We start from the raw sequence: 15,123 nt of genomic DNA on the forward strand, positions 1-15,123 counted from the left end.
AAAGAGGTGTCAGTGACTTTTGATGTATGATCTAAGACATTCAGAGCCCATCCAGCTATCATCTTGAAAATTTCAATCCTAATCCTCTGTTGTGAATTTTATAGTCTATCATGCACTTTTGAGCATGCACAGTGATATGGCTGTGTAAATAATTTAGTTGATTATTTGGTCATCAGCAATGCGATTTGTATTTTGTATTTTTGTAGCTTGGTGGTCCTGACAATGTTGCAGAAATAACTGGGCGGCGTGGTATGCTAATAAGAGCATCAGATGGAAAAGGTGTTATTTACCAGGCGAGGAACACGTGAGAGAGCTTTCTTATAATGATTTGTTATCTTCTTTCATTCAGTAATTCTCATTTAAAATATTGCGTCATTTTCTAGGAAAGATGTTGCATTGGACATGATCAATATGCATGAAAAGCAGCAGTTCATGAACGGAGAAAAGAATATTGCAATAATATCGGAAGCAGGATCAGCTGGTGTTTCTCTACATGCTGATCGAAGGGTAAAAAATCAGGTTTGTTTTCCTCTCCTGCTCATCCATACAATTGTTTGACAATTGTCTATTGAATGCTCCTTATCCTGCTTAACTACACATGCCAGAGGAGAAGATTACACATAACACTAGAGCTTCCTTGGAGTGCAGACCGTGCAATTCAGCAGTTTGGTAGAACCCATCGTTCTAATCAAACTTCTGCACCTGAATATAGGTATTATATGGACACGAAAATTTTCAGCCTGCTCATCTTTACTGTTTGTCATATTGCTTGTTAATGAAACTGGTCAAAATCAAAATCTTGTGTAGTTCTGATTGTTTGTAAGTTATTGATGATTAAAAATTCAGATTCATGTGGAAATACCCTTTTAAAGTTGGTAATATTTGAACCATGAAGGTTTAATTCTTGAAACACCAATTTAGGCTTCTTTTTACAAACCTTGGTGGTGAAAAGCGATTTGCATCAATTGTGGCGAAGAGACTGGAGTCTCTTGGAGCTTTAACACAAGGAGACCGGAGGTTCTTTCTCTCTTTGGTTGATCTCAGTCAGCTTAGATTTGTGATAAGTGTAACCTTGGATGTCTCTGAAGATTACATTGTGTGATCTAACTTCTTGTAGAGCTGGACCATCACTTAGTGCCTTTAACTATGACAGTAATTATGGAAAGAAAGCCCTGACAATGATGTACAGAGGAATAATGGAACAGGTTAGTAATTACTATTTCTTCTTTTCCCTGTGGAAGCAAGGATAAGTTCAACATCAGTGCACTGTTCTAAAGCATTTTTTTCAAGGTTACCAGGACGCATTTCCAGTTGTGCCTTTGGGATGCTCTGAGAGTCAAGCTAACCTCGAAGAGTTCATCACTAAAGCAAAAGCTGCTTTGGTGTCAGTTGGAATTATTAGGGATCCTGTGATGTGTAAGCTGTTTTACAAACACTTTTATTGTTGCAAAATTAAAAGTATGAACTTTGGAAAGTTCTATTTTATTTGTGTTGCTATCAAAATATCATGTTCTACTATCCAAAGCTAGCGATCGTTGTCAAAATTCTGCCACTTTTGAACCTGATATGTTTCTTATGTTTCATACTATTGTTTATAATAAAACCTGGTATTATCATAGACAAACAGTATCACATTTTATATAGCCTTTTCGATCCACAAATTGTATGTTTTTGGCCAATTTATCATAAAAACTTCACTTCTGGACTTGTTATGTTATATATGTGATCTGTCCATTTGCAATTTGTTTGTAGTAGTTTGGCTGGTGGTCTGAGTTCATAAGCATGAGTATAACCAGAATGATGCTTGCTACTGCTACATACCATGCTTGCAATGCACAACAGAAATGTTCTGTTATTTTTTACATTACAATCTGTCCTATTTAGTTTCAAAATTGGAGCTTGTAACTAGCAATTTTTGTGGCAGGCAATGGAAAAAATGGTGGAAAGCTTACTGGTAGGATTATTGATTCTGATATGCATGATGTGGCCCGTTTCCTTAATCGTATTCTAGGATTGTTTCCGGACATCCAGAATAGGCAAGTTTTCTGAACACAAGTTTCTTTTGGTATATTTGTATCTGGTCAGTCGACAACTCATGAACACATTTAATTTGACAGGTTATTTGATCTTTTCACAAGCATACTTGATTTAGTCATTCAGAATGCACGAACTGAAGGGCAACTTGATTCTGGTATTGTTGATATCAAAGCTAAAAGTGTCGAAATGAAAGAATCCCCAAAGGTAGTGTTTCTTCAGATAATCTTTGCTGTGGTAGCTGTATTTTTTTTTCCTCGAACGGCGCAGGAGGACTGCGTGTTATTTCATTTAAGAAAGAAGAAAAAGAATGAGTGCAGAGGTTAGAAAACCTCAGCACTCAGTACAACGCACACCATGACCAAACAAAAACAAACCATGACCAAAGCCCACCAGGACCTAAGGGGCTGGGGGCAGCTACCTATCAAGGAGCTCTTTGAGCTTGGTTATAACGGAAGTTTGTTTGTGCAGACTGTTCATGTCGATACCTTGTCTGGTGCTACTACAGTATTATACACTTTTACAATTGATCGTGGAGTTTCTTTTGAGGTAAGCTACATTTTGAAGCCATTGTTTGTTTTTCTTTAGAAATTGGTTCTACATGAATCGTAGTCATATTTCAGTTTGATTCTGCATTGGTTTTAAGACTGCACCTCGTGACAATTGCATTGTTCTTTATATTTTCAATTGCAAATGTTAGTTAGCAAATGCAATTCTTGAAGAAAGGCTGAAAGATGAAGCAGGTTCTTCTAGTGATGGATTCTATGAGTCGAGAAAAGAATGGATGGGGAGACGACACTTTCTGCTAGCTTTTGAGGGGTAAGATGTGGTTGATGAGTATGCTTTACTTATCGTTAGTTCTGTTTTGCAAAATGTCTCAGGATTGCACATTTCTTTGTCTTAAAACTTAAATAGGAATGAAACTTGTTGAGAATGGTAACTTTCTAATTAAAAGAAGGTGATGCGATTGTTCTGGCATCTGATGACGAATGAAGCAATTCAGCAAGTAATCTGCATGTTGATGTGAATCCTTTGACACATTTGATATATTTTGTTGCACTGTTAGAGAATTTAGCACTTTGTGACTTGAAGTGTTTCATGAATTGTAGAATGAAAGCAAGCAATAATTTTAAATACAAAAGAACAAGAACCCTATTATTGCCATGAAAGATGACATACATGTCTTGTTGTTGATGTTATATATGGATATTGAGGTGCTTGTTTTAATAAAATATGCTCCGGTGTGCATCTATTATGATTACCACACTACTGTTTGTTTGCTTGGTTGTCAACAATTACAGTGTCGCGTTGTAGTTGTTGCTACTATGTTTTTACGACCTGAATCCTTATTGCAATAGTTGTTTTTGTTGTACCAGCTCAACTGAAGGTATGTACAGAGTAATTCGTCCTGCTGTTGGGGAGGCTTCAAGGTACTCAGATTCATCATTTTCTTTTAGTGTTCTTTTCTATTTCTTCTTCCTAAATACATCAAGCTCTTGATGGAGTTGAGTTCTATGATTCATCTTGAGTATTCTGTGTTTGTAAATGTATGATGTTTTCAACATTGAAACACGATCCTTAGTGTGCTACTTTGACCACAAATTTTTAATATTTTATATGAAGATGATAACTAAAACTTGTAAACTTATATGTTGTGAAAGCATTTTTCATATGAACCCAATAATTCTATTTTCTTAAGATCGATCCAAATGGCCAAAGATAGAGCTGCACACATTCTATGAAGCCCTACATTTATGAATGGTCATATGTTGTGGGTTATGAATGTCTTATATCATGGTGATTGATTAAAATTTTGGCACTAAATCTTTTTTTTTATTACTGTCCTATTTGAAGGGAGATGCCTTTGGTTGAACTTAAAAGCAAGTATAGGAAGGTCTCATCTGTTGACAAAGTAGGCAAAGGTTGGCAAGAAGAGTATGATGCTTCATCCAAACAGGTAATACTTAGATAATTTCATTGAACATTGACTGTAATACATGTTTAAACTACCCAAAAAACTCATTGATTATTAGAATCAAGCTAGCTTTCTTATTTTAAGTTTCCAGTTATCTGTTATTGCCAATGTTTACAAATTATTAAAAGAACCACCAGTAGGTCTTCACCAGTAGCACAAAGGGGAAAAACATAACAATGATACGATGTGCTTTTAGCTCTTGGTCTGTCTCTACCCAACTTGCTTGGGACAAAAAGGCTTTGTTATTTTATGTCATTGATCCAAACATTTTTTGTTTTTAAATGATAATACATTCATTAATCAGTTTTTTTTAACTTTCAGTGTATGCATGGGCCAAAGTGTAAACTTGGAAGCCATTGTACCGTGGGAAGAAGGTTACAGGAGATTAATATCTTGGGTGGTTTAATACTTCCTGTATGGGGTGCAGTAGAAAAGGCACTAGCTAAGCAGGTTTGTTTTGTTTCATTATCTTCTCTCATACTACAAGCAGCTGCCACAGTTACCAGTTCATTACTTCAAATGTTATATTAAACAGCATGTTGAAATTAAATAATGGAATAGGATTGATGCTTGTACATGTTCTAGAATCGTAGAGTATGTCTAATCTACTCTTCTCTAATTGGCAATTATATTGCTTGCATAATCAAATAGGTGCGACAGATTCACAAGAGAATACGTGTTGTCCGCTTGGAGACAACAAATGACAACCGGCGATTCGTTGGGCTTATTGTTCCAAATTCTGCAGTGGAGTCGGTACTTGAAGGTCAGTTCCAGTGTTCCACCTTCCAAGCACTCCCATCTGTTTATACTTTTAATGATCTGTAGTAGAAAGGAAACTATGATTGTGCATGCATGACTGGAAAATAACGCCATTGTTTCTTCAAAAAAAATAAAAATAATGCCATCGAACTGTGGATACTGTTAACTGTTAATTACTCCCTCCGATCACCAATGTAAGCAGTTTAGGACATCGACATTGACAGCCAATTTCTATAAAAATACATCATTCCAATTATATTATGGAACTATTTTTTCATGATGAGTATAGTACCACATCCTCATGTTGTGAAACTATTTGGAATTTTAGTAATCGTTGGTCAAAGTTAAAAAAAATTGACTTAGGACAAACCTAAAACTACTTATATTTATGAAGAACCAATTCCCTCTATGCCATAGAAATTTAGATGGGTTTCTTGTATGGCTTAAAATTCTTTAAATTTCCTTCAGTGCCATAGAAATTTTGATTTATCCTCTCAGTGCCATTCTGTCCAAATTCCCATCCATGTGCTGTTAAGTGTTGATGGAAAAGACAATTTTGCCCTTCGGCCCCACTGTAAGTGCCGCGGGGGAGCCAAGCGGTCTGAGCTCGGCCGCCGCCGCCATGGGCGTGCTGGCCACCGCCCCGGGAGGACCGCTCGGGCGGAGCTCAGCTGCTCAGCCGCCACGAACAACGTCGTCGGCGCCGCCGCGTCGCGCTGCTCGTGCATGGAGTTCCTGTGCGTCAGGGTTTGGGACGCCTCCCTGCGGCGCGCCGCCATCGACGGGCTCGCGCTGGCATCCAGCGGTGCGGCGCTGCTTGTGTTCCCCAATGCTGGCGACAGGACCAGCGTGGCGAGCTTCGGCGGTGAGGTCGACGTGTCCGGCGGGACCCGGTCGGGGGCCAGCTCCGGCGTGCCTGACTCGCGGCCCTGTTGGAAGGCGAGGTCTGGGATGAGCTCGATCTCGTCCGCCCCGCGAGCATGTCCTTCCTCCATGAGATCACCCTTCGAATGGTTTGCGCCGGCTGCACCAAGGAGCTCTTTCGGGCGTTCCCAAAGCTCCCTGCGATGTGCTGAAAACGAAGAGAGAGGAGAGAAAACGAGTTGAGGCATTGGTGGGCAATGACAAGTGGGGTCAGGGGCAAAATGGTCTTTTCCCACCTCATTTAACACTCTGTTGACAGAATGGCAACGGAAATGGCACTGAAGGGATGAAACAAAATTTCTATGGCACTGAAGGGAGAGGCATCAATTTTTGTGGCATTGAAAGAATTGGCTCATTTATGAATCGGAGGGAGTATCTTTGAGTACTACAGGAGATAGAGATAAGCACAAGAAAATGGCTGTATTTGTTACCTCATGTTATGGTAGTTCTAACTGAGGTTGCCTGGGCAACATAGTTTTTCTTTGTGTGAACTGGTAGTTGGAAACTAGAGTTAAGAATAAATTGTTTTATTTCACAGGGTTTATTTCATTATAGTCCATTGTGAAAATAAGGTTCACAACCCCTAGTTTCTCTACCAGAGTTATTTTGGTACAGTTCTCTATTCTTTGGTCCCATTTGGAATGTGTAGGCATTCCAAGGTTACTGCAGAATGGCTCTCTCGTATGAAATTTGTGCGCAATGAAATTCATGCACAACCCTGTCTTGAATCAGCCCTCAACATGTTATAAGGAAATTTAAAGCAAAAGAAGTTGAATAAAGGTAGAAATGTATTGAAATGCCGTCACTTAGATTATATCAAGAGAGCACCTTTTTTTGTCGATCGTGCAGGAGAACTGCGCATCAATATATTAAGAAGAAAAGGGGAAAAGAAACCCCTGAGAATTAAGGGCCTGGAACCCGCCCTCTTACAAAAACTAAGTTTATATCAAAAGGAAATAAACTAGACCAAAGAAAACACATGACCAGAACCACCTAGGAGGCAGGGGCGAGGAGGTGAGAAACCCCTCGAGCTCCAGCGACCGACCACTGATGCGTCTCTTCTTAGATGGTTGCCAGAACACAGTGTAGACTAGGAGTGATTCCATCAAACACAGCGATTGTGGTGCTTCCACAGGCTCCTTGGATGATGATGGAATTGAGTCCTTTTTGCACTTGACCAGTAACCCTGTTACTCACAGCAGTCCGCCAGTCCTCAAAGGAAAGATCCACAACTTGTGGTGCAAGTGTTTGCAAGCCAAGGCCCTGTAGGACAGCAAACCAAACTTGTCAGCTTAAATTCCTGTATAGTTAAAATGAGCTTGTACTAGTGAACTCTAGTTTCTATTTACTGGTACACATTCACTTGTGAATTCCTGTGGTTTTCTATTTCTTTCTTCACTTGTTTGTAATATCATATGACCTTGTATTTCCTCCTCCATGCACTTGCAGTATTATATGGCCCATGTTGCTTACCGTGGGATATTGCATACCCTTTTGTTATTCTATGGCAGGTTTGCAATGGGTCCAAGATATTGACGATTGACTTGGAAAGATGCTTTTATTTTCGCATTCTTTTCATTGTTGTGGACCAATTCTGAAGCTGAGGCAGCTTGGGAGGCACCCTGGAGAAGCTTATTAATCTGGTGTGATTGTACTTAGTGATTAGGAAAAGTATAATAGAGAACCTGTCCTCCAATATTTGTTATATATATAATTATATATAGTTAAGTTTGTCAATTTAGGTCCAGTTGGCGGTTGCAAGTTAGTCTGTTCCAGTGGAGTGGTGGACCCATGGCCCATCTGTTGCAAGTTTGTAAAGAGAACATGTATGATATGCATCATGTCGCTGTGGCTCTTTTAGCTATCATGTTTTCACAGTTGGCGCACTAGCCTTTCCCGACCGGATTGGATTGCGCAACAGAGGTGGATGCATCAACCAGATTGATGATGTGGTGATGTTGAACAGAAACTTTTTGCGTTGCAAACTGGTGGATGATTTTTCAGGTAACCTCTTGGTTCATGTTCTTCTGTTTTTCCAAGAGAGGAAATTTGCTATCCGAATTTGGGTTCTGTGACTAGGATTCGCGCAGCAAGTTGAACTGGACTTTGTAGAATCTGCGAGCTATCTGGCTGTGGGCTCAGACTGAAGCACTTTGCTGCAGTGGTAGTGGTGCTGTTTCTTCTCGAGAAGTTTTTGACTCGCCAGTTGCCACGACAGTGACTGTTGGTGGCGGCTGCCCCAAACCATGGTCGTTTTGTGCCTGGTGCTGGAAATTATGGTACTTGTCGACGTGGCAACCATTTCTTTTTGGTAGTGCCAAGGTTCTTTTTGTATGCTCTCCATGATTTGACACTGATGAGGGTAAAATCCGGAGAGGGTTCCAGAATCCAGATCGGCTGAATCTTACCTGTATTGGTGCCACTTCAGCAAGATTTGTTTGAACATTATGACGAGTATTTGTGCATTCCAGTATAACCTTAGTTTGTGAGATTTTTTTTCATGAAAATCTACGTGTATGATAAATTTTGAAAGTGATTGGTGGTCAAAGTTTTGACCGGGTCCTGCCGGAAGTGGGAAGTGTATTTGTGAACGGAGGGAACCTTTGATCCGGACGCTTTGTTTCAACTTACTGCGTACGGCACACCCCAACTAAAGGAGGGCCTACTACTTATCAAGAGCAAGAAAAAAGCAGGATTTCTCCCTTGCATTTGGTCGCCCAGTGGATCTGGCGATCCATGACAGTAGATACTCTGCCAAATATATAATAAAGTTAAATAGAAGCTAGTAAGTCAAAAATGAGCTAATTTGTTTGCTCTAGATGTCACGTATTCAAGGACTAGTGAGCAGTATGTAGGCTTAATATAATCCCTCTCTTTTTATTTCGTAAGAGTTTTCTTGCTATATCAAATTAAGAATCCCCTACAGTTTAAAAATAAAAGGATACATTTTTTTGTAAAATGGTAAAACTTTCTGGAGTTCGAGCATCTTTTAACCAAATCGTAAGTATATTTTGTGTACACATATTTGAAAAACTTGCATATTTCTAGAGACGGATCAAGACAAATTCGTTTACACTGTACTGCTTCCGTCCTAGAATATAGTTATTTTTAGATTTTTCTCCAAATCAAACCTTTTAAACTTGGACCATAAACGAATAAAAAAATCTATAAAGATTGACAATATAAAACTGATATCAGTTTATTCGTAATGAAACCATATTTTTGAAGATATTATTAATCAAAGATTAAATTAACTTTTTTTGAAATTGACTTTAACTAAATCAAATTGTTACATTTGGGACAGAGGCAGTAGATCGTACTAGCAATGCGGTCAAGTCGAGATGGGTCAAGACATGTGAGCCGCAAAAAGATGAGGGCTTTGCGAAATTAATTACCCGATGTGGGCCGCGCCGGCCACCGCCGTGCGTGCCCATCCCGTTAACCACAAGGGAGCAGCAGCTCATGAACAGAGACGGGGGGAGAGAGAAATGAATTCCCGGGACGGGAGCAGAGGCCACGGGCACACCAATGTAAAGTAGAGCCAGCCAAACGGGAGCACGAGGGAACCGAGGAGACCGACCCACCCAACCAGTGCGGCGGCGGCGGCGGCGTCCATGATCGGCGGGCAGGCGGCGGACAGCCAGCCGCCGTCGGCGTCGGCGTCCTGCTCCTCCTCGTCCTCGTCCTCGCCGTCGGGCCCGGCGGCCGGGGGCGGCGCCCGCCTCCACCGCAGCAAGAGGCGGCCCGACATCCTCAACATGCTCATGGTAGGTAACCCCACCCACCCAGAGGGTCGCTGCTGTCTCGGCTCCCCTTTTCGCTTCCCCGGCGCCGGCGAGGCCGGGTGGGTACCACGCGGCCCACGCCCGGTTGCGGCCTTGCGGGAGGAGATCCTCAAATTCGCGAGCTTGCTGTTACTGTGCGTCGTGAGTTCTAATTTAGGAAAGTTACTTTAAGTTCAAGCTTTAAATTTACTTCCACCCAAAAAAAAATCAAGATTTAAATTTGCTAGATTTCGATCCTGTGTCATCAGCTGGCTCCGAGCAACCTGTGCTTCCAGGAAATGATGCAACTTCCGATTGGGGGTGCTCGGAGCGTAGTACAGGAATTGGTCTCTTGCTTGGTCATGACTCATGAGGATGGGGGAAGAAGGCTAGGTACCTTAGCTTGAGCCTTACAGTGGGTAGGGTAGGATTCGATTCTGTTGGGCAAGTGGTAGTATGCCTAGGCCTAACTGCATAAGAACGCTGTGGAGCCACACGCACCACTTTGATGAGAGCTGGGTTTGGAGTGCAATCGGTGTGAAACTGTGAATCATTCAGGTCAGGGAGTGTTAAACCGTTAAAGTGATGCTTCCAATGTTCTTAAGGCGTTGAGGCGAGGTGTGGCGCCCTACCTCCTCTGGACGCCTAGGCGACGCCTAGGCGAGGCGAGGCGAGGCGACGCCATACACTAACGTAAAAGCAGCATATTAGCAGTATAAAGGGGAAAAAAATGAGAAAAGAAGAAAGAAAAGAGAAAAGGCCCGAGAAGAATGTAAGGCCCAGCCCACCAATTCACTACCAGCCCATAAACTACTCATCACTTCACCAGTCCTCCCGTGCCCTCCTCCCCGAGCGCCTCCCTCCGCGAGACACCTCCCCGCTGCCCGTCTCTCCCTGTGCCGGCGCGCCTCCTCCCTGGCCGTGCAGGGCTCAGGCGCCTCGGAATCGCGCCATCGTCCCTCCCTGATTCCAGATCTGCGACGAGCGCCGCCCTACGGTCACGGAGCATGCCTGCGCTGGCCATCTTCCCCCAAGGTTAGCAGCACCGCCGGCCTCTGCTTTGGCTCCGCACCGCCAGAAGGTCTCCCTGTGCCGGCGCGCCTCCTTCCCCGAGACCCCTCCCCACCGCCCGTGGTCCCTGACCCCCGGATCTGCGAGGAACCAGAGCAGTCGCCGCCCTCCCTGCCAAGGTACGCCGCCCTCTCTCCGTGCACCCTCTCTCTTGGGGGCCAGATCTCGCCGGCGCCGGTGCCGTCGAGGATGAGGAAGGCGGAGGTCGTGCGCCTGCTAGTTCTGGTAACCTTCTTGCTCCTCCTTTCATCTCCCAGTCGCTCCTTCCCCTTGCTCTTCCTCTCTTCTTGCTGGGCGTCGGCGACGCCTTGGCCTCCCTGAGCGCCTTGACGCCTTGGCGTCGCCTTAAGAACCATGGATGCTTCTTGATTGATTTAAATTTACTTCCTCGAAAAAAGGTTTAGTGATAGATGGATAGCATGTTAGGTGGAGTTTCGCAGCAGGTTATGAAGATCTGATAATAAAGGATGTAATTTTGTGGCATGAGAGCTGTGAGGACTGGTATTGGATGGTGGTGGGGTTATAATGATGAAATCGACAAACTTTCATGCCTCAGCGAGCATTGAGGATCATGGAGTATTGACAGAGGAAGCTGGTGGTGGTTATAGGTGGCGGTGGTGCAACCGTTAGCCTTTCAATATGTTAGAGTATATTAGGTAACTCCGGATATGGTTAGTTTAGGATTGATTGTAATCTTGTGATAACCTTCCTTATTTCTAGGAGAGGCTACTTGTCCTCCAAACCATGTACTCCTATATATTCACCCTAGAGGTTCAATGCAATTATCCCACGTATTATACCCAATCTTACATGGTATCACGAGACTAGGTTCTAACCCTAGGCCTCCACTTCCGCTACCCTAGCGCCGCCCCCGGGAGCTTGATCTCCACCGGGGGCAGCGCCCTTGTAGGATGCGCGCGGATCACTTTGATCGGTCGCGCCATCGTGGTCAAGCAGCAGCAGTAGGCCTACCTCCATCATGGCCGATTGGATCCATGGGCCACTGCTGAACCTACTCTGCCTCCGCGTCATCGCTCCTCCGGCTCTGCATCAGGACCCACTGCCCCTTCCATGCAACGTCCAGGCGCTCGCTCCTCCTACCAATGCCGTCGCACCACTGCCCGTGAGCGTGAGTGCGCGACTGTGGTGGAAGCTGTGAGGCCGCTAGTCCACCGCGCTGTTGAGGCCATCGGGCCACCGCATCGCCCACCGACGTCGTCACCGGGCCACAATGCTCTAGGGTTTCGCCCATCGCGCCCTCCCTCGCCGGCCCTCTCCTCCTCATCGTTGGCTCGGCCGGCCCCTTCCTCCCTCGGCACCACCTCTACCGCTGCCTTGAGCGCCCGGACGCGGCTGCAGGGACGGCTCTTGAGGCTGCTGGCAACATTATCACAATTTGTATTGGATTTTATCCCAACATTTTTATGGCATTATAAACTTCATTAACATTTTATCACAACTTCATTAGCATTTTATATGGCAACCTTATCATTAGTATTTTGTTTTTACTTTAACAATTGCTAGGGTTTAAATTGAATCTATTGATATAACCTTTGTTTCTATTTGCACATGTATTCTAAAGACCGCAGCATGTCTCAGTACATCATCATCTGATACTGGAAAAGGACAAAGTAAGTTGTCAAGCAACAAAGTAACACATGGATTTCACTTAGTGGAAGGAAGATCTGGCCATGACATGGAAGACTACCATGTAGCAGAGTACAGATATGAAAATGATCACGAACTTGGTCTGTTTGCCATTTATGATGGCCATTTGGGAGATAGCGTGGCCAGTTATTTGAAAGCTAATCTTTTTAACAACATAATGAAAGAGGTAAGCTTTACATTTTCTTATGTATTTTCCATGTAAAACATGACTACATTTATGCAATTTCCATGTAGAACATACTGAAAGAAACTTATCTAATTCCAATTCACGACATTTTCTCTACGAAGATACTCATCCAGCTAACCATTTATGGTATTTACAGCCTCTCTTCTGGTCGGACCCTCAAGAAGCCATTAAAAATGCATACAGCTCTACAAACAAATATATTCTGGAAAATTCTAAACAACTAGGACCAGGAGGTTCAACAGCAGTTACTGCTATTGTAGTTGATGGTAAAGATTTGTGGATAGCAAATATAGGTGATTCAAGAGCTGTTGTGTGTGAAAGAGGTACTGCCAATCAGCTTACTGTTGATCATGAACCCCATACAATTAATGAACGAAAAAGGATTGAAAAGCAAGGTGGTTTTGTTTCTACTTTCCCCGGTAAGCATCTAATTGCCTGACTATTTCATCGTTGTTTTATCCAATCGCAATGTAAACTGTCTCAATGCATTTTCTAGTTGCTGATAGGTGATGTTCCTCGCGTAAATGGACAACTTGCCGTTGCAAGAGCTTTTGGTGATCAGAGCCTCAGGGCACACTTGAGCTCAGAACCAGATGTTAAGCATATACAGATAAACTCGAGTATTGAATTTGTCATACTTGCCAGTGATGGATTATGGAAGGTACTTGTTTTCTTTGCCAATTTCACTTTATGTTCTCACCTTACACAGTACAGAATTTGTTACCTACTCCCTCCGTCCCAAATTATTAGTCGTTTTGGCATTTCTAGATGCATAAATTTTGCTATGCATCTAGATATATATCATGTCTAAGTGCATAGTAAAATCAATGTATCTAGAAAAGCCAAAATGACTAATAATTTAGGACGGAGGGAGTAGCATTTATATTTTCATTTTGGACATCAATCCAAAATCATTTTTCTTATTGCTTTATTGTCCACTAGTTGATGTACCTTTTCTATTGTGAAAGACCAGAAAACTTCCTGAGCCAAAAATAAATTGCAACTTCCCAAGACCAATTTGTCACTAGGTTAAGATGGGCCAAGTCAGTGTAGCTTTGTCTTGTTGTTAAGTTACAAAATGCATCCTACTAAACACTATGATTGGTGGTCCAGTTAAAATACTGATATTCTTATTGTATGTTAAATACAAACAGATATGGCTGAGCAACAAATTAACATGTCGAGTCATCTATACTCTGATTTATATTCCTAAAAGTCTACATACAAATCTGTTGTTTGGTTCTGTGTTTGCTGAGTAAAGGTAATGAAGAACCAAGAAGCTGTTGATCTGGTGAAGTCAACCAAGGACCCACAAACAGCAGCGAAGCGACTAACGTCTGAGGCCCTGGGGAGGATGAGCAAGGACGATATCTCATGCATCGTCATCCGGTTCCGATGCTGAGTCTCAGGACCATCCATCTGACCATTTCAAGAGTCTGGACCTGGCACATTCTTCCTTATCTACACCCGTGGAATTGTCTCCTCCCATACCAGGTCTGAGTACATTGTAGCTGGTGAAGTCTGGATCTGTCGCAGCTCAGGACCGGAGTGGGCAGATTCTTGACCAAAGGAAAAAATGTTGGGTTGGGTGTTTTCAGCCTGTGTAGGCTGTTCTTTTTTGTTTCCTTGTGCATATATATACACACGTTAGAATCAAATATATACTGTCGGACGGAAGACTCGAAATAATTAACCGCCCAAATTGAAGATGCTATATGTAAGGTTGTACAGACTTGTAGTGATAGTTTGGTGATTGTTTTTAGTGACTCGTGTGTGTTTGTGTGTGTATGTAAACAACTTGGGATAAAGCACCTCTGGCATTCACGTCAGAATGGAGCCAGAGCCAATGATATGCTTGACTTGAAAAAAAAATTCTCAGGGCCAACAGAAGGCTTTGAAAATGGTGGTAACTTGAAAATCACATGACCAACAAATGCAATTTGTTATTGTTGTAGAGATGTAAGATACTTAAAACTAGTAGTAGGATCAGGGCAACAGGCGTGTATATAGTGCACGTATACGTACGTGATGATGTTTTCTTTGCTGCCTTGGCCTTTGTTTGGTTAGTCCGCCGGCCGGCTGGATGCTAATTAGGTGCCTAAGGCCCTGATTAGTTCTAAATAAGTCACCTACTTATAAGTCAGGTGACTTAAAACCAGTGACTTATAAGTCAGGGGTGTTTGGTTGTTAAGTGACTTAAAAGGTGTGGGCCCCACGCGGAAAAGGGGGACTTATAAGTTTTAAGTTGGGGTGGAGCTGCTTAAAACTTATAAGTTAGGGTTGTTCGGTAAATTAAGTCACTTTTTTCACTTTTTAGCTTATAAGTAGGTAATTTATTTGGAACCAAATAGGGCCTAAGTAGAAAAATTCGCAAATACTTCTTTTACATTAGTATTTGACAAAGTTACTGAAAACAAAACATTGGGCACAAATTAACTAATAATATGTTATCAATTGTTATAAAATCAGTATCATGTGGAAGGTACGTGAAATACGAATCTATTGGTATAGCTTTTAGACCTCGACTTGTATATCATTTAACTAATTATTAGTCAAACCTACAATGTTTGACCTTTTCAAATCCTAATACTCCCGACGTAGAGAAAAGGAGGGAGTAGCTTATTTCAGAGATTGAGGATAAGAAATAATGACCTCACTACCCTCAGGGCGTTCACACCGTCCCCCAAGTTCTTATACTAGTGATTAAGTGCTCAATTCCACTTATCAATGCAAAAAAAAAA

The 15,123-nt window shown here is 42.5% G+C and overlaps 2 protein-coding genes across 5 annotated transcripts in view; both read left to right on the top strand.

Moving 5' to 3' along the window:
* The window catches only part of LOC120711790 (protein FORGETTER 1-like), a 28,150-nt gene extending 20,433 nt beyond the window's left edge, over nt 1-7,717 (top strand). For all 4 annotated transcript variants that reach the window (XM_039997433.1, XM_039997432.1, XM_039997434.1 and 1 more), the window contains exons 18-32: nt 207-304; nt 384-519; nt 606-712; nt 922-1,017; nt 1,118-1,205; nt 1,299-1,416; nt 1,925-2,036; nt 2,118-2,241; nt 2,506-2,583; nt 2,735-2,853; nt 3,411-3,464; nt 3,889-3,991; nt 4,331-4,459; nt 4,661-4,772; nt 7,204-7,717. In XM_039997433.1, the coding sequence (XP_039853367.1) occupies nt 207-304; nt 384-519; nt 606-712; nt 922-1,017; nt 1,118-1,205; nt 1,299-1,416; nt 1,925-2,036; nt 2,118-2,241; nt 2,506-2,583; nt 2,735-2,853; nt 3,411-3,464; nt 3,889-3,991; nt 4,331-4,459; nt 4,661-4,772; nt 7,204-7,235 (1,506 nt within the window). In that variant the 3' untranslated portion in view covers nt 7,236-7,717. The remainder of the gene's footprint in view (nt 1-206; nt 305-383; nt 520-605; nt 713-921; nt 1,018-1,117; nt 1,206-1,298; nt 1,417-1,924; nt 2,037-2,117; nt 2,242-2,505; nt 2,584-2,734; nt 2,854-3,410; nt 3,465-3,888; nt 3,992-4,330; nt 4,460-4,660; nt 4,773-7,203) is intronic.
* Nucleotides 7,718-9,139: 1,422 nt separating this feature from the next.
* On the top strand, nt 9,140-14,254 carry LOC120711793 (probable protein phosphatase 2C 44). The gene is made up of 5 exons (XM_039997438.1): nt 9,140-9,459; nt 12,110-12,361; nt 12,519-12,801; nt 12,889-13,043; nt 13,644-14,254. The coding sequence occupies exons 1-5, from the start codon at nt 9,307-9,309 to the stop codon at nt 13,782-13,784; spliced, it is 984 nt and encodes a 327-aa protein (XP_039853372.1). The 5' UTR covers nt 9,140-9,306; the 3' UTR covers nt 13,785-14,254.
* Nucleotides 14,255-15,123: the final 869 nt, after the last annotated feature.

Source organism: Panicum virgatum, chromosome 6K (assembly GCF_016808335.1).
Source record: "Panicum virgatum strain AP13 chromosome 6K, P.virgatum_v5, whole genome shotgun sequence".
NCBI classification, from domain to species: Eukaryota; Viridiplantae; Streptophyta; class Magnoliopsida; order Poales; family Poaceae; genus Panicum; species Panicum virgatum.